Source organism: Exserohilum turcica (assembly GCF_000359705.1).
Source record: "Exserohilum turcica Et28A unplaced genomic scaffold SETTUscaffold_4, whole genome shotgun sequence".
Lineage (NCBI taxonomy): Eukaryota > Fungi > Ascomycota > Dothideomycetes > Pleosporales > Pleosporaceae > Exserohilum > Exserohilum turcicum.
This window is the reverse complement of record NW_007360247.1, coordinates 2171791-2198652: the sequence shown is the minus strand read 5'-3', so window position 1 is coordinate 2198652 and position 26862 is coordinate 2171791. Positions and strand designations below refer to the sequence as shown.

Below are 26862 nucleotides of genomic sequence, written 5' to 3'. Positions count from 1 at the left end.
AATTGCTATTGCGAAAATTTTCCATATCCATGTACGTGTCGACTTGGGCTGCGTTTGCCCTTTGTTCTGCGACTCGGTGTGGTTTTTTTCGACACAGTCACTACTATTACTGTATTTATTCTACTTTATTCTCTTTGCCAAGTACGAATCCTCTGCCTTGAATCCAATTCCACTCTTTTATTCTATTTTTCTCTCTGCTGTTCATTCTGTCTGCACTAAGTGAGTGAGTGAGTGAGTGAGTGTATTGTTGTGCGTGCTGTTTCGAGAGAGTACTTGATTCATTGTGCGTGTGAACATATAAGAAGAAAAATGTGGTTTTTACATTCATTCATTCATTCATTCATTCACCCATTCATTAACTCTAGTCAGACTTGTTTTGCAAGAAAAGTTGTACTTTTTTTTTTTTTTTTTGCCATGTACTCCCGTGTATATATATATGTATGTGTGTACTGTATGTATCTTAGCTGCCAAACCACATTCGAGTTTATTTGATTTCAATTCAATTCAATTCCACATCTATGGTACACGTAAACATGTATGCATCCATGCCATTTCATGCATCTATCATACAACGGCTCACCATTTCTCCTCCTGATCGCCACGGCGCTCACCCACCACGGCGCTCAAGCGCCTCTCTAACCCTCGTGATGGCGTCCCTCGCCGCTCTACTCTGCGCAACATCCTCTGGCTCGGGAACACGGCTTCTCTCCGCATGGTGGATGATGGATCTAGCGTTTTCCTCTGTTTCCTTGAGCGTACGTCGGCCTTCCTCGCGGATAGTGGTTTCCCACGATTCGCGGGTTGCCTCCCATGTTTTCTGGATGCGGCGCAGCGAAAGAGTGAGGCCGAGGGCGGCGAAGGCAGAGGCCTCGAAGACGGAGAAGGACGAGACGGAGAGGTAGAGGAGGGCGGATGCCGCTGAAGAAATGGATGTGGTGCTGAATGTTTGGAGGAGCAGACGTTGGGCGAGGGCCTGGAGCGGGGGCACTGTGTCGTTGATGAGGTCGGTGCGGGCCGTGGATATCTGTTCGTTCCAGGGTACGATTTTGCGGACGCGGGTTGAGAGGTCGGTTCGTGGGTTCTCTGCTGTGGGCGCCGTGTCGGGCGTTGTGATCTCGGGGGTGCTGGGGACGGCAGGACGGGGAAGCTCGTCGGGGTAGCCGGCTTGCTTCATGCGGCCTGCGAGGTAGATGCTGTTTTTCTCGGCGGAGACGAGCCATCGCCGTTCGAGCATCTCGGAGCTTATCATGGTGATGTCGTCGACGCGCCAGAGCAGCTTCCACCAGGCCAGCTTGTGCCAGTTCTTGGCAGCAAAGGCTTCGTCGAGTTGGTCGCGGAGCTCTGCATGAGACTTTTCGGCCCACGTCTCAAGATGGCCGATGATGGATGCCTTGACCTCTTGATCGGTTGGGATAGGCGCAGACTTTTGTAGCCGAGCAGCATCTTCTCTTGTAATGCTCGTTCCCGCATTGTCCGCAATGGACGCTATGAGCGTTTTCATCGGCGGCTTGAGGCTTTCAGACGGCTGGATATCTTGGACTAGCCACTGAGACAGAATTGGCAGCCCGCTTTGGAACCAAGCCCGCTCGTATATGGTCGCGTTTTTGATCGACTCGCGGAAACTGTCGAGTCCTTTCGCACCGACTGCAATGTTGACGGGGACACTTTCAGCATGAGGGTCTGGTTGTGACTCGGTGGATGGCACTGGCAGATCAACAGCCACCTTCACCATGCTCTGCATCTCGTTGAGACCATCCGCCGAAAATCTGCCAAAGGCTATCATGCTGTCTATGCCCTCCCCTAGTACCAGCGTCTTGTGTACCGGGTACGGGACAGGCAATCCTCTGGCCGAAGTAGCCTGGAGTTTTGGAACCAGCAGCGACTCGATGGGGCTCTCCGTCGACACATGCGGGGCGGGTTTGGCAACATTGACGTTGACTGTCGACACGAGTACCTCTAGATTGTGCGATTGGAGCATGCGCGACGGAACGACGAGGACTTTGTACAGCGGTGATGGTGGGTGGGCATCGGGATCAGTGCCGTACCTGTTGCAGACGTGTTAGCTGTTGCGCTCCCTGTCCAGCGCCATGCATGCACCCACTTTAGCAAGACGGCGTTGTCATTGGCGTCGCCTGCTTTGGCCAGCTCCTTTTCCCATTGCTCCTCAGCTCCCAGTGGATCTGCGAGCAGCAGACGCGCCAGTTGCTGTGCGCTGAATTGGCTGTTCAAGCCGAGGACTGTATGTCGTCGTCAGCGCCCGTGCCATTGCCACTGAATTGCGTGTGCACTGTACCAGCCACTCTGGTCACGGCATCTTGCGCGGCCAAACCGCGCAATGCCAGCTGCAGTCTGCTGATGTTGACATGTGTTTCTGCTGCTCCGCTGAGCGCCGACAAGGCGTCGTACAGGTCCTTGTTGCGTGCGGGGACGTTGGGGCGCAGATTTATCGCAGTCGGCGAGACATGCGTCGATGCGGAGCGGACGCGAAAACTGGCACATGTCGGCCTGGGGACATTGCGACAGCGAAGCGCAAGCGGAATCCGATCAATTGGCCCTGTCTTGCGAAACAAGGTCAGTCGCGGCACGGAGGCCACCCATGGAGGCATCGGGCTTGAAGTTGAGCATTGCTGCCATGGTCCCAATTGTTGCACTTGACGTAGGTCGGCAAAGCTAGCTTCGGCCCGGCACGTGCGCCCGCCCATCCACACACATTTGCATGTATACATATATACGACCACCAAATAAACAGCGCAGTAGGCACCGATTTGATCATATTCAATGAGAAACTGGCTCACACAGGCTTGAGCACGTCGCCAGCAAATAATTACCCACATCGCAAGGCAGTACCCTCTAGGTTACGCTCGTGTGTCCACATACGCCTTGTCTGGTATACTGATGACATTGGATGGCCCGCCAACACACAAACCAACATCCTAACACGCCGTCATGTCATAACACGCACCTCACCTCACTCTCGGATAGCGATCGCCGGAATCGCGCCTAACTCTTCCGGCTGCGCCCCGATCCAGAGGACCTGCTCACGTCAGTCGCCGCACACGGTCAGAATGTCTAGCCAAGCTTACATGCTGATGCGCCTGGCCACCGTAGCCAGACCCTGGTCGTTGTCTGCCTCCTTGGTCGCCTTCTCGAGAGCCTGCTCCCGGCTGACCTCTTGAGATTTTCGTACTTCTTCTTGGCTTGGCGGCAGTCTCTCGTTCTGCAGATCGACCTTGCGCGCGTCCTCGAAGCTGTGGATTGCCTGCTTGATTCCTTCTGCACCGAGCATCAGTGTGCCGGCAGGGAGACGGCCGCCTGATGCAGTCTTGAGCTCGGTAACGCGCTCAGACTCCTCACGCAACACTTGGAATACACGCGAGAGACGACCAATGGCCAGAATCTTGTTCTTGATGGCGCGGCGCTTGAACTCGGTTGATTCTGGGTCCAGACTGGAAAGAGGCGGCGACGATGGCCCAGAAGCCAACGAGCTGGGTGTTTCCTCCTCGAGCTCCTCCTTTGAGCATGTGTTCAGGATGGCAATGAGCATGTCCGTGACTAGAATGTGTTAGTTGAAATTGCCACCACCGATGAACTGCACGTACTCTTCTCTCCCACGAACGGCAACGACCACGTGAAGACATCCATAAAGTTGGGCAGCCAGTACGGATGGGGTGTGCAGTCTGAACAAGTTAGTTTTGTCATGTCAAGCCCAGAGACCTGCGCTTACTGAATTGCCGAATGTTCATGACATTGTTTTCGTACTTGAGCACAGCTGCCTTGTTGTTGTACACATCCAGATAGTTGGGCGCGCTGAAAATCGTCATGACACTGGGGAAACCAGTCGTCCGTGTCTTCCTGTACATTCGGTAACCGGCATCCTGGGCCTCGTGTGCGCGGATGATGGACAAGAGGTTGTTCTTTTCGAGGAAAGCACAGGCGGCAGGGTAGGAAAAGAAGTACGAGCATCCGCGGACGTGGTTGTGAACGAAGAAATCGTTCGTCTTCTCCTGGCCAAACTCCTCGAGCGGGTCGGCCCAGAGAATGTCGCACATGAGGCCGTGGGTGGGCGGCTCCCGGAAACGGTCAATCTACCACAGTCAGCTGCAGTCCCCAGCGCTTTACAGAAACTACATACCGTCTTCAGATCGTCCAGAGTGTGGAGCTCAGGGCTCAGTCCGCCGTGTATGCACAAAAACTGCTTGTTCATAACGGCTGCCAAGGGTAATGCGCAGAAAGAGTCCATGCAGGCCTCGTACACGGCCTCGGAGTATTTGTGCTTGCATTCGAGCTTAAAGGTGAAGTAGTCGGTCAAGTGGCGGCACTCGTGGTTTCCTCGAAGCAGCCAAAGCGTATTGGGGTACCAGATCTTGAGGGACCACAGGTACAGCACACACTACAATGTGTCAGCAATGCACACGACTAGCTCCCCGGCCGTCTCACCTCTATACTGAAGTAGCCGCGGTCGACATAATCGCCCAAGAACAAGTAGCGTGTGTCGGCCGGGTCGCCTCCGACTTCAAAAAGCTTCATCAGGTCGTAGTACTGGCCGTGGACGTCGCCACACACGGTGATGGGAGCGTCCATTTCCAGCATGTTGGGCTCCGACTTTAGGATTTCCGTGCCCTTCTTGATGATCCATAGCGCCTGCTGCTCGGTCAAGCGACCCTCGCGGTAGAAGTGCTGCTTCAGGAACTGGATGTTCGGCTTGGTGCGATCTTGCGGTGAGAAGAATTGGTCGTCGCTAGGCGGGTGGAAGGCGGGTGCTTGGACATCTAGTGGACACGGTGCCGTTAGCTGACGGCGGCTTCAATGCTGGCTGCGGCTGCATAGCTCGTGGCCGCAAAATCAAACAGAAAAACCCGGCTCGAGGCCCGCGGATCAGGCATACCTTTGCAGACACGCTCTTGCGTGCTCACTTGCGTGCCATCCTCCATGGTATGCAGGGTAAAGTCAATCTCCGGCAGGGGCTTCTTCTCTCGCACGGCGCGAATGGCATTGTCGATATACTTGGTCTGGTCGACATCTTGCTGGTTGTTTTCCATGTTGGGCGGTCTGTGCTGTTCGCCGTAAAGTGTGAGCGCCAGGAGACGGGGGAGGTGAAGGCAGTGGCAGCGAGGTAGTGGGGCGAGCGCAATGACCCTCCCAAGCTCGAGTGGCGGCCGCGTGCGATACGAGGGCCGAGGCGCGCTCTCCTATTCTTGCGCCCGACAAGACAAAATAATGGAGTTGCAGTGGCCGCAGGGAGTCGTGCAGTGTGCCTCGTCGCGTGCTCGGGTGTGCGCTGTCGAGGGGCGAGGGGCGAGGGGCGGTGGGCTTAGGGCTGAGGGTGTGGGATTGCAGAGGGTGACTGCAGAGGGGGAGGTCGGCTTGCCCTGTCGGTGCCCTGAGGGGCTGGCCAATCAGCAGCCAGCCAACGTCATAATCCGGTGAATAGTCTTCGACGTTTGCCCTGTCCCAGCATATGCACATGTACATCGAGTACCAGACGATATCAAATGCAGTGGCAGACGCCTCGTTTGCGGGGCAACACGGCACACGCTGCTGCAAGGGCGTGCCCCTCACGTCTGGTGGCTACATGCTACCCTTCACCGCATAGCCATGGCACTCTCAGCGCCGAGACACGTATCCGTTCCGAGTATTACTGCCCTTTGTATCGTAATCTTTTCTACGCATGGAGAACATGACATCACACCATCATTGACTAAACTTCACAAATCAAGTCGGGACGGAGTTTTGCCAAACGAATGAGCATTCTGATTGGTTTTTGTACAACTGGTACGCTATGTATATGCTGCGCTCGCGAAGACACGAGGCTTACCACAAGACTTCTCTTGAGCCAAGAAATAAAAAGGCATGCCGGCTGGGTCAAAAGCCAAACATGAACGAAAGAATCTAACAACAAAAGAAGAAGAAGAAGAAGTGCCACCAGCGAGCACCAAGTGGTGTCCGCCAAACGTAGCGAGGTATATAAAACATGAAAACCCCATTTCCCACCCAACCCAATTCATACATTTCCGTCACCGCCGTTTGAACTCCAAGCGATGTGTGTCGTAGCCAGTGGCTGATGTTGATACATGGGCACGTCTTGCGTGCCCACTGTGCAGGCCATGGCGCTTAGATAAAGTGCGAGGCAGCGTGGCGACGGTGGAGGTGGGCGCGGGGGAACTTGACGGAGCGCTTGACCGAAGCAACAACAGCACCACCAGAGCAAGACATGCCGTTGGCCAAGGCCTGAGGAACTGCGCATCCGTGGTTGCAAAGGCCGAACTGGCTGGTGCCAATGCACACAACAGCGCCGTCAGTGGTGCAGGGGTGGCAGCCACTGCCGCCAGATGGAGCACTGCTGCCATTGCCAGGAGTCGATGGTGTCTGAGGAGTCGATGGTTTTTGTGGAGCGGCGGTGGAGGTGGGCTGTTCAGGGGCACTGCTAGGCTTGGGGGCGACTGGAGCAGGAGCAGGAGTGGGTTTCGAGGCTGGAGCAGAAGAGGCGCCGGGGGCGAAAATACCACCACCGTTGGGTGGAAGGGCAGGGTATCCAGATGTGGCAGCAGGGGGGCTGCTGGCAGCGGGCTGGGAGGCGACAGGCTGTCCGGCGGCAGGTTGGGAAGCATTGGGCTGGGAGGCATCGGGCTGAGTAGGAGTTCCGAGCTGGCCGTTACCAGCACCCATTTTGGTCATGGTGCTGCATCCAGAACCAGTGAGTTTGTCACCGAGGGCAGCGCCGTGGCCTTCGACGAGGTTCTTGCCTGGCTCGGGGTAGTTGAAGTCTTCATCTTCGGCAGTGGCGCACTCAGTAGCGGGCAGGTTGGCAACGAACATGTCGGGAAGGGTGGAAAGAGCCGCAGAAACACTCTTGGTCGAAGCCTTAGCAGCACCGCTGCCGACCTGGATGGGAGCACAGTTCATGTAGAACTCGCGGTTACCGACCTTGTTCAACCAGGTCCAGGCAAAGGTGTATTGTCCGTCGGGAATATCGGTGGGCATCTCAACGGGGAAAGTAGCAGCGCCGTGACCATCGGGGTCAGCCGGCGTGAGGTTACCAGTCACATTGGACGGGCAGCCACCGACAACGCTCTGGATAACTTTCCATTGCGACTTCTCGGAGGGTTGTGGGTCGGTGGTAATGGAGAACTGGCAGGATCCGCCGCCGTGAACTGCTGAACCAGTGAAGGAAATGGTCTTGGTCTCTCCAGCGTTCCACTGGTTCATCTCAGTGACGTCGTAGACGCCGGGACGCTGCTTGCAAGGGAAATCGCCTGGTGCCAAAGGAGAGCTGTTCAAAGTGGCCTTGCCGTAAGGAACTGGGTAGTTCATGATCATGTGCGCGGTGGCACTGGCCGAGAGGCCGAGGAGAATGGTAGCTCGGGAAAACATGCTGATATCTGATAAAGAATGATGTGAGAAAAGGGTATCCTCGGTTGTAAATCGCTAGACCGGCTGAGCGAGTTGGTGTTTGATATGGGCTGGATTGAGAGATGGTTGAGTCTAGCTCGTCGACAATGCACAGCGCTCGTAAAGAGTGTAATCTGCCACAGGCAAGAAGGTGAGAAAAGCAAAAGAGAAGAAAGAGAAGTGGTGATGCTGTGGTAGCTGCGTGTGAGGAGGAAATGGGGACGAAACGACGTGGGTCTATATAAGAACAGCGTCTTCTGCCCGCATACGTAGCTTGTGGCGTCTCGTATGGTGGCACTAGCAAGCAGGAGCAAATGCCCCGGCTGATCGCTGTCGAGGAGCATAGGCTGTTGGATAGAGCAAGGTGCCTGTTGCAACGACAGGCCCTCTTGCTCGGCTAGTGTACTCCTTGCGGTCTAGTGGCAGGGGTGCGGGCGCTGGATTAGTGGTGTAGCCGGCAGTGTGCTGAGCGAGCGACAGGCACAATCGCCATGCCATTGGCCATGCGGTGATGACAAGGCCATTGTTCGTGAAACAAAAAGAGCGGAGAAGAGCTCGGAGGGGCAGGCGCAGGTATGGAAATGCGGCTATTGACCTAGTCAGGGGGGGTGGTCGTGGTAGCGTCAGGTTTGAGATGTGTGCCTGCAGGCAGTCAGTTATGCAGGGGCAAGCCGAGTCGCCAGCCTATCGATAACCCCAAGGCTAGCACTGGTGTGGAGTGGCGATCGCTAGCCAAAGCTGAAACGATCAGCAACCTTCGTGATGGCTGCTGGCAGCCAGCCCATTGGATGGCCATCGTGTCCACATCCACGCCGGGCTCAAGCCTCTGCCAGCCTGACAGCAAACCACGTTGCACAGCGGCGGCTCTGCGTCGCTAAACCGCACTGCAGTAACCGCCGTGTTTGTGTTTTGGGCGTTCGTGTGTGTATGCACTGCGCGCACAAGCTGTCATGCTGTCGCCGGCTCACGGTGGCAAGTCTGGCAGCGCGACGAGGATGTCGTTTTGATTGCAGGCCACGGGGCCCAACGGCGCCCCATCGACGACATGCGAAATTCATGCGTCGCAGCGTGGGTATCCCTCACCGTGCATGAGGTCTTTTTTTGGGTCGCCATCGCGCCCCGCCGTGCGACTGCTGCGGCTCTGGCACTGGCACTGGCCCCAAACCAGACACGGATGACAGACATCGTGTAGATCAGGGCGATGGGCACTGCGCCGGGCAATGCTAAACGGGGGCATCGGCGAAATGCGAGTGGTGGTCGGGTCCAGTTCCTTAGGGCTGCGCCACATGGCTGGTCTTCGTTCGGAGTATTGGCCGTCGGCATGGGCGAGAGTGGAGGTCGCAGGTCGAGCGATGGATGCTAGCCGTGTGGCTGTGGGCGATGTGGGCTGTCGCCTCGTGGTAGCCGAGCGTCATGTGCCCCGCCCTCCGCCGACTCTTCGCTACCAGCCGCTCGTCGTCACTCCCTCGCCATGCCAAAGCGCCCACCTTCGTTAGCCATTCACTCTTGCTGTCCTTGATTGGAGCTCCGCCTACTACACCTTGTTTCACCAGATGACTCCCGCCTGAGCTACCCACCTCCATCAACAAGTGCGGGGCCTCGATGCGACAGGCCTCCCCTTTCTTTTTACGGCTGATCAATGGTGATCAAAAATGCTTAGGAGGCTTGGTGTCGGATGGCCCATCAGCTGTGGCCGTGTGTCGCTCTCATCCTAGTGTACCGACGGCTGTCTTCAGGAAACATCCACAGCGCCAAAGAGTGAGGGGCCTGGGCCACTCTGGCAGGGTGTTCGACTGGGCCAGGACCTCACTTTCACTGACACCTTGAAACACACACTTCCTGCCGCTGCTGTTCAGTGCCTTGCCATCACCTCAAGCGGCTGAATTGCCGCTGGCTGGATTCAGAACAGTGACAGTCTTGGCCTCTTGCCCCTCTTTCCTTCTCTTTCTATGAAACATTGGTATCATGGCTCTGGCGTATTGGTTTGCCATGGCGCACCCGTCAGTCCCGATGGCCCGAAACAAGTGGCAAACGAACGGTGGATCTGTTCAGAAAGAGTAAAACTCTTCTCCGTTCACGGCTATGGCAACGTAAGCTGCACCCTTGCCATAACATCCGGGCATACAGTAGTTTACTCACTGGCCTTTTTCGCCCTAACGCACAAACGACACCATCTGTCACTCCACCGGAATACGCTGCCGACCAGCCACCTCGCGAGACTTGCACCTCCCGCACGTACCGCCGTCTTGGGCTCGTCGTCATTTCACGAGTACCCACTCGGAAACTGGCAGAGTATCATTGCTGAACACAACTTTGTTGCAGATTCTGCCATGCCGATCACCTGAGAATACGTTTGTACTCACCGAATCAGTCGGGGTTTCCTAGTAACAGTAGCGGACTCATGTATCCAATGCTTCGAAGCTACCGGTAAGGCCCCTCAGACTACTGGTCTTCAACCATGACTCCGTTTGAACGTGAAGTTCTTCGACGAGAAGCCCGTCTGCACTTTTTCAACAACGCCCAGAAGAGGCACAGCGTTCACCAGCGGCTCTTTCTCGATGCCTTCATGTAATTTCCCATCAGGGCCAACGAACGTTCCGTATCCATACGATCCACCCACACTGCGCAAGTGCTTCCTACGTCCGCTCCGGCTCAACAAACTAGTACCACGCATGTCACGCACAGCCTGACTCGCCGCGATCAATGCTATCACGGCAGCGATGGAAGTCGGCATCCGGGGCAAGAAGCGTCCTGGTCGCCAGAGATATATGCAGATGGCGGCAAATACGTAAATACCCAGAATGGTTTCTGCGATGATGAACAATGGCTGGGAGAGGAAAATTCTGATTTGCCGGTCGTTCGCCACACCTTCCATGGTGAATGTAGAGCCTTCTTCGCGTGGAAGCAACAGTTTTCTTTTGTTGATGCCGAGCCAAATAGCAAAGAGCTTGCTGTACACCGGATACAAGTTTTGGGTAAGTTCGTCAAGCGAAGGAGGCGGTAGTGTTGGGTCGGTAAGGCGTCTGTGACCACCCTGTTTGATCATGAAGTAGTTCATGAAGTCGTTGGCATACGATTGGTTGTGCCAAGCGGGAGTCGTAAATTGGGGCAGGAGGTACGTGTTGCCTTGGCGTAGGAGATTGGACGCATCGTTACTGAAGTGCTTTTCCAGAAATTTCTCGGGCAGATCCGATGTCACATTCCTTTGGGAGACGCCCTGAATCCGACCACTGTCATCGATTATCACATCACCTTGACCACCAACTAGGCGCGAGCGGCACCCAAAGACCACTGCGTTCTTCTTGTCGATCCGAGTCGTCGTATCTCGCGAACAGATGTCCGTATCTCGGAAATAGGCCAAAACCGCCAACTCAGCACAAAAGTTATGCTCGGTTACGGGGGCACTTGGACGTGCTTCGAGCGTGCCAGTATATTCCACAGCAACTCTTCCTCTCTGGCACTTCGGGGTCGTCCTATCCGCATCGATGGGTCCTAGATTTACCATGACATTCGTCCTTGCGCACGTTGTGCCACCGACAGCTACGGAGATGTTCAAGTTGGATAGCCCAGGCAACTCGCTGAACCAACTGGCCGCCCAATCCTGAGCTTCAACTAGCTGGCATTCGAGCTCTCCTCCGATGGCAGTTGTTTGTGCCTGCAGCGCTTCTGTCTTGTTCGGCTTCAAGAGGTCTTCGTCTACGAAGGGCATGTACATGAATCGATTGTCGGTCCATGCTGGAAGTGGTGTTCCTGCCGTATAGTTTGATTCAGCAACGAGGAACTGATTAGACCCTAAACCACCAGTGTAGGCACCAGAAGGTTTGACTGTTAATTGTTGTTGCGCAGGCATGTTCGGCCCCACGGTTCCGTTGATCGATACAAACTTATGCTGATACGGGGGGACAAACGACAGGTTTTCCGGAACTATGATTGAACGCTCTTCAAACACGCCTGAAAAGGCAACTGCAAGAACGTTGGCCAGCAATGCCATCAAACACACCACAGCCAGCTTGAAATGCGACGAGCGCAACGCCTTAAACATTACAAGCTGGGGTGGTAGCGAACTGTAATCGGCGTCAATTGACCTGGACGCCGCTGCTTTGCCTCCGCGGAGCTCCTCTAGCGGTTGTAGCAGACATAGCAAGCGATTGATCAAGATCCAAACAGGTTCAATCAGTGTTGCCAGAGCCGTGGGGATGTAGTTCTCAACAATCTGCCTCATAAGAGTACTGGATGGCCTGACAATCCCTACGCAGGGTTAATGAGTGAAGACCACTCAGCAAGTGCATGCTTACCATAAGGCTGGTTCTTTGCCAACAGCACCCCCAGGGATATTGCAAGTGCAATTAGCAAACTAACGAAAGGCACAACCATGAATGACCGAAATTCCTTTGGGCGTACAGGCTTCGATATCTGGGCTTCGTCCAAATCAGTCTGCAAAGTGCCGTGGGTATCATTATCCAACGGATCGTAGTTGTCTGCTTCGGCGATGCTTCCAAGACATTTAGCCAGTACTTTGCACAGAAAAACGGTATACAAACTTACACATTGCCTCGCTCGCTGTTCTCGAGCACAAACTTCTTGTTCTTGACGTACTCGCTAAACTCGTCCATCTTGACACGGCCCAGCTTCGCAAAATCATCCAACAAAGCCGGGTTGTCGGCCACAAGCGCCATGACGCTAGCGACGGTCGCCGGATCAGAATGCAGATTCCACTTCCGGCGCAGCGAAATGACCAACAGCGCTATGCTGCACAGAGATATCAAGCCCAGGAACCCCTCCACAATGTACGTGAAGACGGGCACAACAACTACAGCTGCTACCTTGTATTGCGCAGTTCCGTTCAGCGTCGACGCCGTAGCAGAAGAAAAGTCGTAATGCAGAATCTCCGCCATGGACCTTGCGAAGATGATGCGATAAGTAGCTTCATATGCGCTTCTCAGTGCCTCTGGGTCCACCAGTTCTTCCAGCGTATGATTTGTAGCGCCAACCGAGAACCCCGCCATGCTGCTTAGAACGGTGCTTTCGACGCCCAGGCTGAGATTCAGCGTCGATACTGTTTCCGTCTGGTCGGGCCAGAACTTGAGGGGCAGTGAGTCCTGCGGGTGCACGTTGCTTCTGCCCTCGTTCATCTGGTACTCGAAAAACGTCGCGTTCCACAAGTCTGCTGGAAGGGGTGTTTTTTCGCCCGTAGGCGTCACGCTAAGCGGTCGTTGGGTGGCGGCTTCAATGGTTGCGCTGACGGGCTGTTGGTAGTAGAACGGTGTGCAGTAGAGCCTTGTGACGGGCTGAGGTAGGTCGTCGGCAGCGCGTTTGTTGCGAGTGTACATGGCCATGAAGGTATGGTTGGCAGTCTCCGGGCACAGCCCCTGCAGGTAGTAATCGGCGAAATCCGTCTGGTAATACCCAATGTACACGGCGGAAAACTCCTTGGTGTTGTACACAGTCTGGTTCTGGAACGAGGGATTCGGCCCAATCGTCTCGTTGCCGAGAGTCGCGTAGTAGCGGGTAGCGAGGCCGCAGCCGTTACTACTCGTATACACTGATTTCTGCTCTGTCGTTGGCTTCAACGTGATGGCACTGATGTATGTCTCGTTCTTAACGCTCAGCTTGGGAGTCTCGCATGTCATGTCCAGACTGTAGAGCGTTGTGTTTGAAGTCCAAGTGATATTTGTGGCTGCAGCCATGATGCTTGCTTTGGACTGGAATGGTGCCAGCATGTACTCGCGTGTCATGTAAGGCGGCAGCGTTTCGTTCAGCCAGATGATGCCATGGGCAGACTGGATGTATCGACCGGTAATATTGAGCGGCTGCTCGCTCGCAGGCATGAAGGTATTGGATCGCGCAAAAGAGACGGATGCGGTGCGAGTGACTATCTCGGTAGCAAAAATACCCGCTTGTAGAGGGACCAGGCCCCATGTGACGAGCATGACGCAGATGCTAGCCCAAAACACAGCCCAGTGCCTGTAAAAATCAAAAAGTCTGTCGGTAGACACCTCTGAGCGGAGCCAGACTCACCGGCTTCTGAAGGCGCTCCATGGCACAAACGGCAAAAAGTCAAAGGGGTAGCTTATCAGCAGACTATCCTTGCCCCAAGCGCCATTTTGCTGGCTAAGCTGGTGATACGGCTCCAGCCTCTTCACCTGCAAATCAATCCAATTCCAGAATATGCTGAAAACGAGCGCGATGATGGTGGGCAAGTAGAGATACTCGAACGATTTCCCAATCCCAATATCGTTAATTGTGGATGCGAGAATGACGCCCCCGTTTCTCTCGCTGATCACGAGGAGAACTTGCAGAAGGGCAATGAGTGACCATGCCATTAGCGTGGCAAGAATCAGTGTAAAGGGACTGAATGCAATTGGCTTCCAGGTCAATTGAAGTACCGCTGCTATTTTCATACATCAACACACACAACCAAGGACAACTAGTTTTTTTTTACCCACGTTTAGATTTTTTTCGCCGTGCTAGCATGGAAGTCAACGATGCTAAGACGCCTCCTCCATTATGGCTCTCGGGTCTTGTTGCTGCTGGAGAGCTTTCTCGTGAAGAAGTCATGGCGTAAACCAAAAAAGGAAGAAAACAGGCCTATTAACGACTAGATTAGGAAACGCACAAAAAAAGATGAAGAAAAAAGGGGGGGAACGCGCATGCAAGTCGGAGAGGGTGAATGGATACATTCTACAGTACACGCCGAGCAGAACAGGTACTTAACGACGTGTTCACGTTGGCTAAGCGCCCCCAAACCTCGAGGCGCCTGCTGCGCCGCAGGAACCGGTGTCGTCCAATCATTTAGCGACGGGAATCCCAATCTGGGCATAAACCAAGCCGGCGGAACGCGACAATCGACGACATTTGCCCGGCGTCCAATATAAAGGCATGACGCTGCGGCAAGTGGGTACAGCATTTCCTATTCAGGTGCGGACGCAGGAACGGGTGGCTTTTACTTGCGACGGGTCTGAAGATCGCATCGTGTTTGGGGGGGCTTGGCTTTTTTTCGCACTTGCAGCTTGCAGCTTGTCAGCCTCGCGGTGACCTGACGATTGGCGTAAATATAGAATGAGGGTGGCACGGTGCATGAGCAGTTGGTGGGAATACAGGAGGTGAAACGATGGTTATGGGCAGTGCGAAAATGATGTGGCTTAGCGGAATGCTCCGACTTCGCGTCTCCTGCGGAATCTGTTAGATGGATGGAGGATACGCGCCTGTGGGTACTTACCACCAGGTTTTAAAGTCTATGGTTGAGACATCGATGCCGAGATCTTGCAGTGCACTGGTATCCAGGTGGCAGTCGTACGGCCGGACAGTGCCATCCTTTGGTTCTTCCTCGGGCTTGAATGGAACCATGTTTTCGAGTGGCAATCCCATGATGTCGGCAAACGTCTGGCATATCTGCCATTTGGTCATCTGATCTTCCGAGCTAAAGTGAAGGATGCTGGGGAGTTCGCTGTCCCTAAACATAGTCAGCTAGGGAAGCCTGATCGCGAATGATAATTCATTGTGTTCACCCCACTTACGCGTTTGCCGGATCCAAGTACAGCTTCGCCATGTCACGACACACTCTGCCGACATCTTGGGTGTTTGTGGGAAACCGGAGTGCATAATCATCGACCTGGATTTTGGGCTCGCCCTCGCTGATCTGCTGGGCATTCCACAGCTGCGACATGAGCACGTTGACTGCACTTTCCTTTGGCTCATCACAGGTTCCATAGAGGACAGGGACTCGAAGGACAACGACTTTGTTCTTTGCGCCAGATTTCTTGGCAACATCGAGGACGGCTTGTTCGCCTTCTAGTTTGGTCTGGCCGTAACTAGGATGACCGTCAGCCTAGTTCAAGATGCCGACAAGAGCTTCCAAGCTTTACTCGACAATTTGAGCCCGCTTCAAAGAGACATGTGCATGGTGACTTACACATTCGGCGGGCTTGGAGTGGCGTCTGCCTTGTACGGAGCCTCACCTGGGCGCCCTGGGAAGACGTAATCGGTCGATATATAAATAAGGAAAATGCCTCGAGCAGTGGTTGTTTCGGCCAATGCTCGACTCGACTCGACATTAAGTGCTCTCGCTGCCTCCGGGTTCGCAGTACACGAGTCTGGAAAGCGATTTGCAGCACAATGCACAACAACCGAGGGTTTGATGTCGTCTAGTGTTTTCTCGATCTCTGCCCGGTCAAGAATATCGAGTCTAATGACGTCGGGTGCAATGATGCGAGTCAGAACCGTGCCAATCGACTTCCAGCCATCCAGGAGGAATTCGCGTTGCACTTGACGTCCGAGCAGACCACTGGCTTTATCGTGCGTCAGCCAGCAGCCAGGGACTCGTCAAGATTCGCTTTACCTCCAGTGATGAGTGCTGAACGCGACATGGTGTGACTGCTGTGGCAGTGTGTAGAATTGAGCTGTCAGTCTATATTTGCAGCCGCAAAAGCTGAGTGGAGCCAAAGACTCGTGGTGTGCTGTTGCAATTGGGCTGGGGTTTGGTGGTGGTGGTGACGATGGGGAAGCCCAGGCGCCGTCACGTGCTAGCGAGACCGCGGCATCCCTGCAAGCTCACCGCGACGGCTCGACTGTCGCGAAGCCGCTGCGACTGCGAACGTCGGCACCACCACCCATCGCCACCATGTCGACGATAGTGAAGGAAGCTTCCCAAAGCTCGTACCCGTAAGTCTCGCGTTTGTCGCGTTATGTGCACGTTGATCTGATGTATCCAGCCCCGTCATCCCCAAGGACTTCAACGGCAACCAGCCCAAGACGATTCGCCTGTTCCCTCTGAGCAACTACACGTTTGGGACAAAAGATGGCCAGCCAGAAGAGGACCCGTCTGTTCTTGCGCGCCTGAAGCGCCTGGAAGAACACTATGCCGAGCATGGCATGCGCCGAACTTGCGAGGGCATCTTGGTCTGCCACGAGCACAACCACCCGCACATTCTTATGCTACAGATTGCAAACGCCTTCTTCAAGCTGTAAGCTCTGCTCTGGATTCAATACTGTGCCGCGAATCTGACACTATTGCAGCCCTGGCGACTACCTCCGCGCCGAAGACGACGAGATTGAGGGTTTCAAGGCCAGACTGAACGAGCGCCTTGCACCAGTCGGCACGCAGTTTACAGGAGAGGGCGTAAACGATGAGTGGGTGGTGGGCGATACCCTGGCGCAATGGTGGCGCCCCAACTTCGAGACCTTCATGTACCCGTTTATCCCTGCGCACGTCACCAGGCCAAAGGAATGCAAGAAGCTCTACTTTATCCAGCTTCCACGTAGCAGTATGTTGTTCCTCTTTTGGTTCAGGGACTCCAATCACTAATCGCCCCCCGCAGAGGTTCTTAGCGTCCCAAAGAACATGAAGCTCCTCGCCGTCCCGCTGTTCGAATTGTACGACAATACGGCACGTTACGGACCGCAGCTTTCAGCTATCCCGCATTTGCTCTCGCGGTACAACTTTGAGTTCGTCGATGAGGAAGGCAACGTCGCAGCGTGCACACCGGGCGTAGGCCCACCAGAGGGATACCGCCCTCAGACCAAAGTGCTGGCAGGCGGAGATGGTGAGGATGTGAAGATGGAGCAGAATGGAGATGGCACAGCCAGCGATATTACGCTCTCTTAGAAATCCATCTGGTCTCATTCCCAATTTTCCGCTCCCGTCATACTCGGACTCAATTGGCGTTGGGCGTTACAAAAGCACGCGTGGCGGTATATAGGCCTGGCATGACTACTGGCTTTGACATATTTACGCTGGAAGGGGGATGTCCTATGCTAAAGCATGAGAAGATGGCATGACAGATTCTGTCGAGCCCGTGGCTGAGGCAGATTGATTCATCATTAGCTAAACGAGAAATTTGAATGATAACATGAGCTGATTTAAGTCCTGATGCATTGGAATCTATTGACCTGGTTGAGGAGGCTGCAGTATTGCTTGTCTGTAAGGCTGATATGACCGAGTTTATACAAGTTGTGTTGGTACGTCCCTGACCAGACCCTGATTCCCAGCGTCCTCACAAGGGCCCCCCCCTATCTGGTGGTTCCATATCTTGGTGTCATAATCTTCTCGTAAGCCAGATAACAAATTGTGATTGACCCGTTGTGAAGTAAGGGTCTTTGTGTCTCTCTGATAGAAGGCATCATAATGTAGCAATAGCGTACCAATTCTAGTACATTGAATTTTCGAGACCCTTCAATCTGATCTCGACACTTTTCAAGTTTCCAACGCCAAAAACCGCGAGAGACGATTGCACAAGGTGCATTGGAAGACATTTATTCGCGATTATCACTTCCAGGACGATTGGAATTATCTTCGCTCTCTATCGGAATACCAAGTACCTATAAACACAGACAAAACACACAAATCAACAGTAACGCACCCCGTACTCGATCAATCTCACACACACACACACACAGGCCTCAACCTAACACTACCCCAGTTCTCTTCAACCCAACCCAGCGCCATCCAATCCAACCCACCCAGTGCAATCCAACACACACCAACCCTTGAAAACAAGAAAAAAAACAATGCACACCACAACCCGCACTCTCTTCCCCCACCTAACCCTACCTCTCCTCCTCCTTCTTATCCTCCTCTTCACTACCAGCGCCCTCAGCACCGCGGGCCGCTTCGACTTCCACATCTACCAGCCAGTGCGAGGCCAGCAATACTGCGTGATGGAGTGCAAGGGGACGACGTACGGGGACAAGCTGGACCGGACGCTAATGTGCTGGGCGTGTTTGGATCGGTTGAATTTGTGCAAGGGGGATATCGAGGGGTGTCCTGTTTGGAAGGTGGAGGAGAAGAAGGATCCGTGAAGATGCTGTTGTTTTTTGTTTTTGTTTTTGTTTTTTTGTTCTTGGGAGAGATGGATTTGGAGTGAGGGGGGATGGGGAGGGGAGGGTGTTGTAGAGATTCTTGAGAGGTTATGCGGAGAATGGGGAATGGATGGAGGTTGGATGGTGCCTGTGGCAAGCGAAATCAAGTGTGGTTGGGTTTGGGAGATCTGATGACTTGGGGGATGAGAAGAGGTTACTGCGTTATGTGCTTGAATAATGCAGGTATCTTAACGACCGCCATGGATGAGCTGGATGTTATATCTATACGAGGAGAAGCTTGATAATTTCTTTACTCATCAATTACACGCAGCCTTACTAATGCAAAGAGTTAGTGTATGAGTGTAAAGCATGAATCAACATGTGTTAGATGCTGGGGACCAAGTGCTTGAACAGCGCCCCATCAGCTACCATGACAGACACTAACACATTCATGTCAAGATTGAACCGTTATTATTCCATTAAATATATATCACCAGGCAAACCCGGCCATGTCTGCGTAAACACATCGGGTGCTCAATTGCAGTATTGAGCACCCAGCTCCTCGCCTAGCTTGACATTGTCACCATCGACGACAATCTTCCTGACGACAACACCGACAACATCCCACTTGCTGTTGGTCTCAATGGGCAGACCCGAGTCGCGTCGCTTACCCGACGTGTCCTCGCCGCCAATCTCGCGTACAACTTCCCAGTTGTTGTTGCCGACATCAACGAGACGCGCACGTCTGTAGCTGGCGTTGGCGACCTGGCGGTGGGCGACGACGAAGCCGGCCTCGGGTTGGTCTTGGATCCATTTCCGCGACTCCTCGTCCTTCCACACCTTGTTCAGAGCTGCCTCTGCGTCTTTCAGCAGCCGCACGCTCTGCTCCTCGGCCTCAATGGTGCCGGCTTCAAGACCCTTGTCGAGAGGCTTCTGCACTAGGTGCGTGCCGCCGAAGCTCTCGACAAAGTGGCCGTTCTCTGAGTTGAAGAAGATGACATCCTTGTACCTGGACGAGTCAGTAGGGCGTGTGGTGTAGATACAACAAGGCGTACCATCGTGTGCCAATGTCGTCGTAGTCACGGTCTTCGAGTGCCTTGGGAGTGTGTTTAGATGTCTTGGAGACTAGCTGTCCGCACGCGACATCGTTGGCCGGGAGGGGCTGCGGCAGAATTGCCAGATCGGGGATTATAGATGGAGACAGTGGGCCTTCGAGGTAGCTGGGGCGGCGCGAGTACTTTGCTGCGGCCATGGTCAAGAGCTAGCGGTAGTTGGACTTGTAGAGTGGTGCTGGGATGGAGTTTGGAGGATTTGGAGGGTACACAGAGGTGAATTGGGTTTATAAGAGCTCTGGGACTGCTTGGATGCGGAGGTGCTCGCGTGAGGGGTCAGCCAGCTTGATGTGATCTCATTCTACCAACCATTTGGTACAAACCCCGCTCGCCGTGGCGTGTCGGCAGCCTCTCAGGTCACGCTCGTGCTGGCATGCCCGACTCTGGCAACAATGAGGCCACGGCCAGCGCAAATTCGACCGCGTACCTGCGTCGAGATGAGTGGTGTGATGCATCAGGTGGTTGTGATGAGGTTCAAAGCAATGGCGTGTTGTACCTGAGCTCTCGCTTCGAAGTGGACCCGGAAGGATGCTGCCGGCTCTTCCCGAGCCTGATGTCATCTCCCGCGGTCACGTGCCCTACGATCACGAGGGCACGACACCACCCATGCCAGGGCCAAGATGTTGCATGTTTCAGTCATGTTGTGGGTAGAGGCATACATGCGCCTTTGGTATTTTCTACAGCCGCTGTTTACAGCCACCATCTGCATCCTCACTACGGCTTCTGCTATCCCCGGACCATCAACCGCGTATCTCGGAGCTGCACACCACACTCATTGCTTGATCCCCATGGCCTTTGCGAATGCCTCGTGCAATGGCGGCCCTTTTGCGCTGAGGCCTTCATCAATGCTCAGGCCTGGGTCTGACTTGCCCATAGCGCGCCTATATGCCTCACGCTTACCAATACGATCCAGCCATGCCAGAATACCCTGATAGTCGCTCAGATCGATGGGCACAAACTTGCGCATGGTCGTCATAGCCCATGCCGACATGGTGTCGGCGGCAGTAAACTCATCGCCAGCGAGCCACGTGTTGCTCAATAGACGGCTGTTCATGTGGTTCAGTCCGTTAGAGACGCGTGCACTATAGGCTTTGGATGTGGGATCCTCATCGCTGCCCGTCATACCCCGCACCATGCTCTTTGTGAGCATAGCGGGCTGGAGGGTGCAGTTCACAAAGTTGAACCAGTACAGGTAGTCTGCATAGTTCTTGTGCTGCGGTGCGAGAGCCAGCCGCCCATTGCCGTACTTGTGGATAATGTACTCGCTGATGGCGGCAGACTCGGCAAACTTGACGGGATTCGAGGGGTCTGTAAGGTCCTCGAATATAGGAGAGGCGCCGATGGGGTAGACGGCTTGCAGCTCAGGTGGTGAGGTTAGAGGTGAGCGTTGGTAGAGCTTCAGCTCATACGGAATGTTGAGCTCTTCGAGGAGCCATGGGATGCGCTCTCCTTGGCCGACCTGGAGATGGTGGACAATGAGTTTGGGGGCAGACATGGTGAGAGGTGGGTTCGAGCAAATGAGTCTTGTAGGAGATGAAGTGGCCAAGCGCCTCTAGGGTTTGAGTCTTTAACCTATTCTCGGTTTTCGGGTGATTCACGTAGCCGATCAATAGACTCTGCTGTGCGCTCTGCTGGCTCCCGGTGTTTCAGACTGGTGTGTTGGTAATCTGCATGTACCTCTTAGTCCTTGCCCTTATACCTGAGAGCCTAAGGTCTGCAGGCGGCCGACTTGATCTTGCCGAGACCGTCTCGTCTCGTCTCACAATAGTGTGGGGTTGCGCCGAAATACTCCGGACTCGCCGCTGATTGGTCGTATGGAGATGCATGTAGCCAAAGTGGGTTTACGGAGTTCCGCTAGCGTATACCTCAGGACACCTTATGTTGAGATTCAAGACTCAAGTGTAGTTCTGACTGTTGGCATTTGGTTCGTTAAATCAATCACACGGGGTAACACGCATTTTGTTCTTCTAAGCGAAAATGCGTGCGGGAATGGAGTTGTGAGGTACATTCGATCGTATCCAGCTGCAACTTACCTTGTCAGTGCGTAAGTAATCAAGTCGGAGAACATGTCCATTCGCGGCTGTATCCTCCGTATTGATGTCATCATTTTGTCCAACTCGGCCACCTAAAACGTATTCAATTATTATCTCGGCAGGTTTCTCGCATTCGTCTCGCATCTGCGCTCTCCTGACACAGATACCATTTAGTGGGGTAATATTCCGGCCGATATGTAGGAAGTGTTGCAGTGGAACATGTACGCTGATTAAGATTAGTGATGAGAGAGAGCTACAAGTGCACAAAACCCTTCCAAACGCATGAAACCAGTTTTACATTGATTTCGTTACTCGTCTACGAATCGCACGGGGACTCCTTCTGAAGGAACGGAATTTCGTTTTGGCCGGTCTGTCATGAGCTCATTTTCAGGCCTGAACTTCAATCCATACTTGTCCGTAATATCGTTTATCGTGTCCACAAAAGCAATGCAGCTTGGACATATCTTATTGCTGACGTGAATCACGACTGGGCCACCAAGTTGGGCGCACGGCTCGTATGCCTTGGGATTGTAGATATTCACCTCCATTGTGAAGCCAGCTGACGTCATCATTCGAGCAACGTAGAAGGCGATCAATTGTGTCTCTGCATGTGTGGCAAATGCTTTTTTCAGCGGGTGGCCAACCATACTAGATAGTGACATGGCCCTTTCCGTCCAATGGTCACTGTCGATGAAATCCCCGTAATCGTTTCTTTTCATCCCAGATTTGGCACCGTACAAGCGGCCGGATAGTCGTAAAAAGGCTATCGTACTCTTATCCTCGCTATCTGCGTATACAGTCGAACGCGCCCATTTTGGGAATTTGAAAACCCTAGAGCAAATCACCTCGGTCCATTTGTCATTGAAGGGCTTTCTTTCGAATCGGATGTCGTCTTCACAAGTGGAAGATCGTCCATCCAGTTTCATTTGCGATTCGATGTCATAGTCCCGCAGGTATTCGTACTGGCGTTTGCTGATATCAAGTCTTTCCTCGCAAGTTCTCAACTTCGCTTGTGTCTCCTTTAATTCGTCGTGCAGCTGGGCAGTCTCGGAAACTTCTTTTCTGTACAGAACCTTGTACTTGGCAATCTCCTCCTTCAGCTTCTGGTTCTCAAGCGCCAAAGCCTCGATTTGAGATAATTCGCGATCCGGCTCCAGCGCTTCAGTCGTTGAGGTGGCATTAACACGTTCCGAATGCGAATCGACGCACTCATGATAAGAAGTGGTAGTGGGACTTGTATCTTCTTGTTCAACGAGGGAACTGTTTTTCAACCGCCGAGAAACGCGCCTGGGTGGTTTCAGGTCCGCATCCTCCACGCTAGATGCATGTTCTGTATCCTTAGCGTTCGAAGGTGTTTTCGTATGTGAATCTACGCGCTCACGACGAGAAGTAGTAGCAAGCATTGCATCTTCCTGTTCAACAAGGAAACTGCTTTCCAGCCGCCTCGATACGCGCCTGGGTGCCTTTATCGGTTTCGGATTTGCATCTTGTACCGTGGATTCGTTTTGTGGATTTTTGGCGCTTGAAGAAGGGGTTTCCGAGTGTAAATCCACGTTCCTATGAACAATTCTGCTACCTCTTGTCTTTACCCTAGGTACATTTTCCGTCTTCCTTACATCCAAACTAGATATCTCTTCTCCTCTTCCTCCTACACAGCAACAGATTAACCCCTTCATTCCCAAAAAGTGCGAAACGTTGGTATGAAGACTCACCAGGTCCCTGCGACTCGGCCGCACCCACTGTCTCAGTCCTGTCGTTCAGGCTGATTGTAGCGACTTGAGCCACCAGTGCATGTGTACCGTCGTCGGCCATGTCTCTGTTTCTGCGCTGTACTGGACAAAAGGAAGAAGAAGAAGGAGGAGGAGGAGGAAAATTCCGAATAATAAGAGGCTGCTTTCATCCAAGAACAAGAGCGAGCATTTATATAACCACAACTAGACGAGGCTGCAGCTTATTCCACCACACCCACCATACTTGATCTCAGCCTCGCCTCAGCCTTGAGTCTCGACCTCATCACGCAGCACCAGGATTCCAGCCAATATAACTGCTGCACTTACATATTTACTTACCCCATTTTATTCAAAAGAAAATAGACAGGGATACGGTATTTTGTGATTCTTGGTGTCAGCCTCGCATACTATACCGTGGTGAGCTAACTAGGTGCGAGCGCGGGACTGGTATGCTGCACGTAGAGATGCAAGGCTGAATTAAATACATAGAATATTGGACGACGCGTGATACAGTGCAGTGTAGTGCAGTGCAGTGTAGTGGTAGTATACTCGTACCCAACAAAAACCTACAAACAAACCCCCCCCCCACCCCAAAATAAAAAACGAAATAAGAGAAGAGGCTACTGAATAAATAATCAAGAGCCAATTTTCTGATTTGTTTTTCCCTCTTCATTTTCCTTTCCCAAGATACATGGGCAAGAAAGGAAAGAAAGTAAGGAAGAAAGAAAGGAAGAAATCTAGGACTATGTACAGATATGAGAAACGAGATGTGTGGATTGGGCAAAAATGCAATGTCGCACCTACCTTACTTTACTTGACTTTAATTTACTTGACTTTATTTTACTTTACTTTACTTTACGATGGTAGTGGCTGGTTGGTCAGTTGGTTGGTTGGTGGTTACTCACCTTACCTACTATTATTGTACTTGGCGCCTTTGCCTTTGCCGGAACGCACATGCTGATTTACCCGCCCCACCTACTTAACACCAACATCAACACTAACATCAACATCAACATCAACACGACAACTTCAAACACACCAGCACACAAGCTATCCATTAGTCTGGCAGCGCGCTCGCACGACTTAGACGTAAAGCAGCAGCGAAATCAAGACAGACATGGCACGAGGCAAGCTCATTGTATTCGAGGGACTGGACCGGGCTGGGAAATCGACGCAGTGCGAGAAGCTAGTTGCTGATTTGCAGAATGACGGGGTGTCTGTACGGCATGTGCGGTTTCCAGGTGAGTCGAGAAGTGCGAGCAACAGTAAGGAAGTGTTTGTTTTATTTTATTTTCTTCACGGTACATGGTGTGTGTTGCTCCCAGCTGACGGTGAGCAGATAGGACGACGCCGATTGGACAGATGATCAACAGCTACTTGAGTGGGCAGAGCGAGCAGGAGGATCATGTGATTCATCTGCTGTTCTCTGCGAACCGGTGGGAAGCAGCGTATGGACAAGAGAGTGTAGACGTGGGGGTGATTGCAAAAGCTAATGTTTTTGGTGTAGCCCGTCTATCCAAGCGGACCTTGCTGCTGGCACCACGGTTATCATTGATCGGTATTACTACAGCGGGTGCGTCTACTCGGCTGCCAAGCAGAACCCCAGTCTGAGCCTGGAGTGGTGCCGGAAACCCGACGTTGGATTGCCGCGGCCAGACTTGTGTCTTTTTCTCGATATTTCGGCTGAGGATGCGGCGAAGCGCGGGGGCTTTGGCACGGAAAAGTACGAGAAGAAGGACATGCAGGATCGGGTGCGGGCCTTGTTTGAGACGCTGATGCAGAAGAAGGAGGGAGAGGACTTTGTGCGCATCGACGCTGGGGGTAGCATGGACGAGGTGGCAGCAAAGGTCAGAGAGCAGGCTGATCGGTGCATTGAACGGGTTGCAAAAGGACAGCTGCCGTTGAGAGTGGTGGAGGACTGGTAGACGAATCACGCGTCGTCATCGTCGTCATCGTCGTTTACATCCTCGGCCCATGTCTCGTCGAGGTCTTCATCCTGCTCAGCATGCACGTCATCAATATCAGGAAATTGGATTTCTTCCGTGGTGTTGTTGCCGTCTGCCTTTTTCCCCCGCTTCGTCTTGAACATGGCGTTAATGGCTTCCTGGCCGCGCATTCGCAGGCTGAGTTCTTTGGCCATGTCAGACCACTGGACGAGGCTATGGCAGGTCGGGCACGTGCCTTGGATGGGGATGAAGGCGGTTTGGTTGCCTTCTTCTGCGAGGAACTTTTGCGAGAGACACGTCACATGAGACACGGAGCGGCAGGCCTCGGCAGGGCAAACTAGTAGCAGTGACTTTTGTGGAGTCGCGCTTTTCTTGCAGACGGCGCAGACCTTCTTCTCATTGTCTTCAAACATGGTCTTTGACTTTTGGACGTGAGACTTGCAGTCCTGGTAGGCCACTGGAATGGCTCGTATCACGTCGGGGATGAAATGGGTGCGCATCTCACTTTCCACATCTGGGGCAAGCCTGGGGAGCTCGGCTGGGGTTAGTCGGACTGTGATGGTGCTCGGCAGGCGTGCCTTTGTGGCTGCCATGTGCTGTTCCCACTGGGCAAAGACGTCTGAGGCAAAGAATCGGATGTGCAGGGGCCACCTGGTAAAGCTGGCGGCGCCCAACAGATGGTGCAGGTTCTTCAAGCGTGCGTGGAGCGACCTGGGCGGTCTCGCATTGCGCTTGGCCCTGGAGGGCGATGCATTCGTCTTGGGCTTGGACAGGTCGCCGCGCCTTGTCTCGCGGTCAATGTGGCGCGTGGCGTGGGTATTCTGCCAGGCCCATTCAAACTGCAGGGCGGCCGAGCTGGAGGGGAAGCCGGTGACAATGCACGTCATCTCCCACGGGCGCTTTGCTTGCATCGAGGTACGCTTTGCGCCGCCCCTGGTGGAGCCATTGTGCTGGCCCAGCCGGCGGGCGGGGTTGGGGGTGCTGCCAATGTACAAGGCCTTGCGGTTGCGGGAGCGCAGCAGGTAGCAGCAGTAGAAGGCGGGGATGGGGCGGCTCTCCATGTGCTGGCGGCGGTAGTGTTGGCGATGGCGATGATGGCGATGATGATGGTGGTGATGGTGTTGCTGTGGATGGCATGTGGACGCGGGCAGGTTAGGGCTGACGGGAGGGTGCAGGCAGAGGCACAGGCACAGGCACAGGCACAGGCACAGGCGCAGGTGGGGGGGGCTTCCCGATGCGCCGCCAGCCTTGGCTCCCACCATCGACTATTCCTTTGGCTGCAGCATCCCATGGATCCCACGTCTGTCCCGCCCGGCGCAGCGACGCGATGCACATGACGGCCATGTCTTGTCTTGTCTTGTCTTGTCTTGTCTTGCCTTGTCCACCACACAGCACACGCACATGTCTGTATACACACACACACTCGCCCGCGCAGCATGAGCACAACGGGCCGACGATGCGTCTGGGTAGCCCTGCACTAGCACTCGGCTGGCCAGGTGGCTGGGTGCGCCGGTACAGGGGCTCCGTCCAGCAGCCAGCGATCCAAGGTCACCTCTGTCCCCATAATCATAAGCAGCGTAGCGAGGCCGTCCAGGCGACGCCGGCCGTCTGGGGGCTTGGGGCCTGGGGGCTTGGGGGCCTGGGGGCCTGGGGGCCTGGGGGCATGTGAGGCGTCAGAGTCGGCTGCATGTATTCTGTATCCTCCAACTACCATGTATGTATGCTCCATGCCGACCGACTACTCCTCCACCCGTCTCTCGCGATATGCCGCTGCAAATGCACGCCGTGGCCAAGTGGCCTCGCCCGAAAAAGGCCGGGCCGCAAACGTGGAATTGCAACATGATGGCCTTCTGGC

The 26862-nt window shown here is 53.9% G+C and overlaps 12 protein-coding genes across 12 annotated transcripts; 3 read left to right on the top strand and 9 right to left on the bottom strand.

Moving 5' to 3' along the window:
- Positions 1-482: 482 nt before the first annotated feature.
- SETTUDRAFT_119454 (uncharacterized protein) lies at positions 483-2606 on the bottom strand (the record flags this gene model as incomplete). The annotated part of the gene is made up of 3 exons (XM_008030444.1): positions 483-2045; positions 2102-2237; positions 2294-2606. The coding sequence occupies 3 exons, from the start codon at positions 2604-2606 to the stop codon at positions 608-610; spliced, it is 1887 nt and encodes a 628-aa protein (XP_008028635.1). The 3' UTR covers positions 483-607.
- A 144-nt stretch (positions 2607-2750) lies between these two features.
- SETTUDRAFT_164499 (uncharacterized protein) lies at positions 2751-5286 on the bottom strand. The gene is made up of 7 exons (XM_008030443.1): positions 4886-5286; positions 4438-4769; positions 4133-4390; positions 3725-4085; positions 3600-3677; positions 3084-3552; positions 2751-3034 (listed from the first exon to the last, which is right to left on the bottom strand). Exons 1-7 carry the CDS (start codon positions 5037-5039, stop codon positions 3001-3003), a joined length of 1686 nt encoding a protein of 561 aa, XP_008028634.1. The 5' UTR covers positions 5040-5286; the 3' UTR covers positions 2751-3000.
- A 452-nt stretch (positions 5287-5738) lies between these two features.
- On the bottom strand, positions 5739-7580 carry SETTUDRAFT_164498 (uncharacterized protein). The gene has a single exon (XM_008030442.1). It carries the CDS (start codon positions 7369-7371, stop codon positions 6112-6114), a length of 1260 nt encoding a protein of 419 aa, XP_008028633.1. The 5' UTR covers positions 7372-7580; the 3' UTR covers positions 5739-6111.
- Positions 7581-9841: 2261 nt separating this feature from the next.
- SETTUDRAFT_139234 (uncharacterized protein) lies at positions 9842-13790 on the bottom strand (the record flags this gene model as incomplete). The annotated part of the gene is made up of 5 exons (XM_008030441.1): positions 9842-11618; positions 11663-11881; positions 11935-12953; positions 12993-13353; positions 13408-13790. The coding sequence occupies 5 exons, from the start codon at positions 13788-13790 to the stop codon at positions 9842-9844; spliced, it is 3759 nt and encodes a 1252-aa protein (XP_008028632.1).
- SETTUDRAFT_164497 (uncharacterized protein) lies at positions 13775-14411 on the top strand. Its single transcript, XM_008030440.1, has 2 exons — positions 13775-13977; positions 14068-14411. The coding sequence occupies exons 1-2, from the start codon at positions 13875-13877 to the stop codon at positions 14262-14264; spliced, it is 300 nt and encodes a 99-aa protein (XP_008028631.1). The 5' UTR covers positions 13775-13874; the 3' UTR covers positions 14265-14411.
- Positions 14412-14531: 120 nt separating this feature from the next.
- On the bottom strand, positions 14532-15755 carry SETTUDRAFT_21646 (uncharacterized protein; the record flags this gene model as incomplete). The annotated part of the gene is made up of 5 exons (XM_008029853.1): positions 14532-14559; positions 14609-14842; positions 14907-15200; positions 15302-15677; positions 15728-15755. 5 exons carry the CDS (start codon positions 15753-15755, stop codon positions 14532-14534), a joined length of 960 nt encoding a protein of 319 aa, XP_008028044.1.
- Positions 15756-16000: 245 nt separating this feature from the next.
- Positions 16001-17249, top strand: SETTUDRAFT_42931 (uncharacterized protein). The gene is made up of 4 exons (XM_008029982.1): positions 16001-16050; positions 16101-16352; positions 16405-16652; positions 16707-17249. The coding sequence occupies exons 1-4, from the start codon at positions 16010-16012 to the stop codon at positions 16991-16993; spliced, it is 828 nt and encodes a 275-aa protein (XP_008028173.1). The 5' UTR covers positions 16001-16009; the 3' UTR covers positions 16994-17249.
- A 1391-nt stretch (positions 17250-18640) lies between these two features.
- On the bottom strand, positions 18641-19499 carry SETTUDRAFT_164493 (uncharacterized protein). Its single transcript, XM_008030439.1, has 2 exons — positions 19242-19499; positions 18641-19195 (listed from the first exon to the last, which is right to left on the bottom strand). The coding sequence occupies exons 1-2, from the start codon at positions 19436-19438 to the stop codon at positions 18721-18723; spliced, it is 672 nt and encodes a 223-aa protein (XP_008028630.1). The 5' UTR covers positions 19439-19499; the 3' UTR covers positions 18641-18720.
- Positions 19500-20070: 571 nt separating this feature from the next.
- Positions 20071-20834, bottom strand: SETTUDRAFT_180308 (uncharacterized protein; the record flags this gene model as incomplete). The annotated part of the gene is made up of 1 exon (XM_008030438.1): positions 20071-20834. Exon 1 carries the CDS (start codon positions 20791-20793, stop codon positions 20071-20073), a length of 723 nt encoding a protein of 240 aa, XP_008028629.1. The 5' UTR covers positions 20794-20834.
- An 805-nt stretch (positions 20835-21639) lies between these two features.
- Positions 21640-23060, bottom strand: SETTUDRAFT_42928 (uncharacterized protein; the record flags this gene model as incomplete). Its single annotated transcript, XM_008029981.1, has 2 exons — positions 23044-23060; positions 21640-22979 (listed from the first exon to the last, which is right to left on the bottom strand). The coding sequence occupies exon 2, from the start codon at positions 22732-22734 to the stop codon at positions 21640-21642; it is 1095 nt and encodes a 364-aa protein (XP_008028172.1). The 5' UTR covers positions 22735-22979; positions 23044-23060.
- A 1025-nt stretch (positions 23061-24085) lies between these two features.
- On the top strand, positions 24086-24966 carry SETTUDRAFT_42927 (uncharacterized protein; the record flags this gene model as incomplete). The annotated part of the gene is made up of 4 exons (XM_008029980.1): positions 24086-24302; positions 24401-24509; positions 24569-24908; positions 24952-24966. The coding sequence occupies exons 1-4, from the start codon at positions 24179-24181 to the stop codon at positions 24964-24966; spliced, it is 588 nt and encodes a 195-aa protein (XP_008028171.1). The 5' UTR covers positions 24086-24178.
- A 25-nt stretch (positions 24967-24991) lies between these two features.
- On the bottom strand, positions 24992-26068 carry SETTUDRAFT_93729 (uncharacterized protein; the record flags this gene model as incomplete). Its single annotated transcript, XM_008030437.1, has 1 exon — positions 24992-26068. One exon carries the CDS (start codon positions 26066-26068, stop codon positions 24992-24994), a length of 1077 nt encoding a protein of 358 aa, XP_008028628.1.
- Positions 26069-26862: the final 794 nt, after the last annotated feature.

Bases quoted from the DNA above. Each gene is read 5' to 3' on its own strand.
- SETTUDRAFT_164499 (XM_008030443.1), bottom strand. From the start codon at position 5,039: ATGGAAAACAACCAGCAAGATGTCGACCAGACCAAGTATATCGACAAT. The intron at 3,678-3,724 runs GTAAGCGCAGGT...TAACTTGTTCAG, and splicing joins CATGAACATTCGGCAATTCA to ACTGCACACCCCATCCGTAC. The intron at 3,035-3,083 runs GTAAGCTTGGCT...TGACGTGAGCAG, and splicing joins GTGGCCAGGCGCATCAGCAT to GTCCTCTGGATCGGGGCGCA.
- SETTUDRAFT_42931 (XM_008029982.1), top strand. From the start codon at position 16,010: ATGTCGACGATAGTGAAGGAAGCTTCCCAAAGCTCGTACCC. The intron at 16,051-16,100 runs GTAAGTCTCGCG...TGATGTATCCAG, and splicing joins GCTTCCCAAAGCTCGTACCC to CCCCGTCATCCCCAAGGACT. The intron at 16,353-16,404 runs GTAAGCTCTGCT...ACACTATTGCAG, and splicing joins GCAAACGCCTTCTTCAAGCT to CCCTGGCGACTACCTCCGCG.
- SETTUDRAFT_164497 (XM_008030440.1), top strand. From the start codon at position 13,875: ATGCTAAGACGCCTCCTCCATTATGGCTCTCGGGTCTTGTTGCTGCTG. The intron at 13,978-14,067 runs CTATTAACGACT...GTGAATGGATAC, and splicing joins AAAAAAGGAAGAAAACAGGC to ATTCTACAGTACACGCCGAG.
- SETTUDRAFT_164498 (XM_008030442.1), bottom strand. From the start codon at position 7,371: ATGTTTTCCCGAGCTACCATTCTCCTCGGCCTCTCGGCCAGTGCCACC.
- SETTUDRAFT_164493 (XM_008030439.1), bottom strand. From the start codon at position 19,438: ATGGCCGCAGCAAAGTACTCGCGCCGCCCCAGCTACCTCGAAGGCCCA. The intron at 19,196-19,241 runs GTACGCCTTGTT...TGACTCGTCCAG, and splicing joins GACGACATTGGCACACGATG to GTACAAGGATGTCATCTTCT.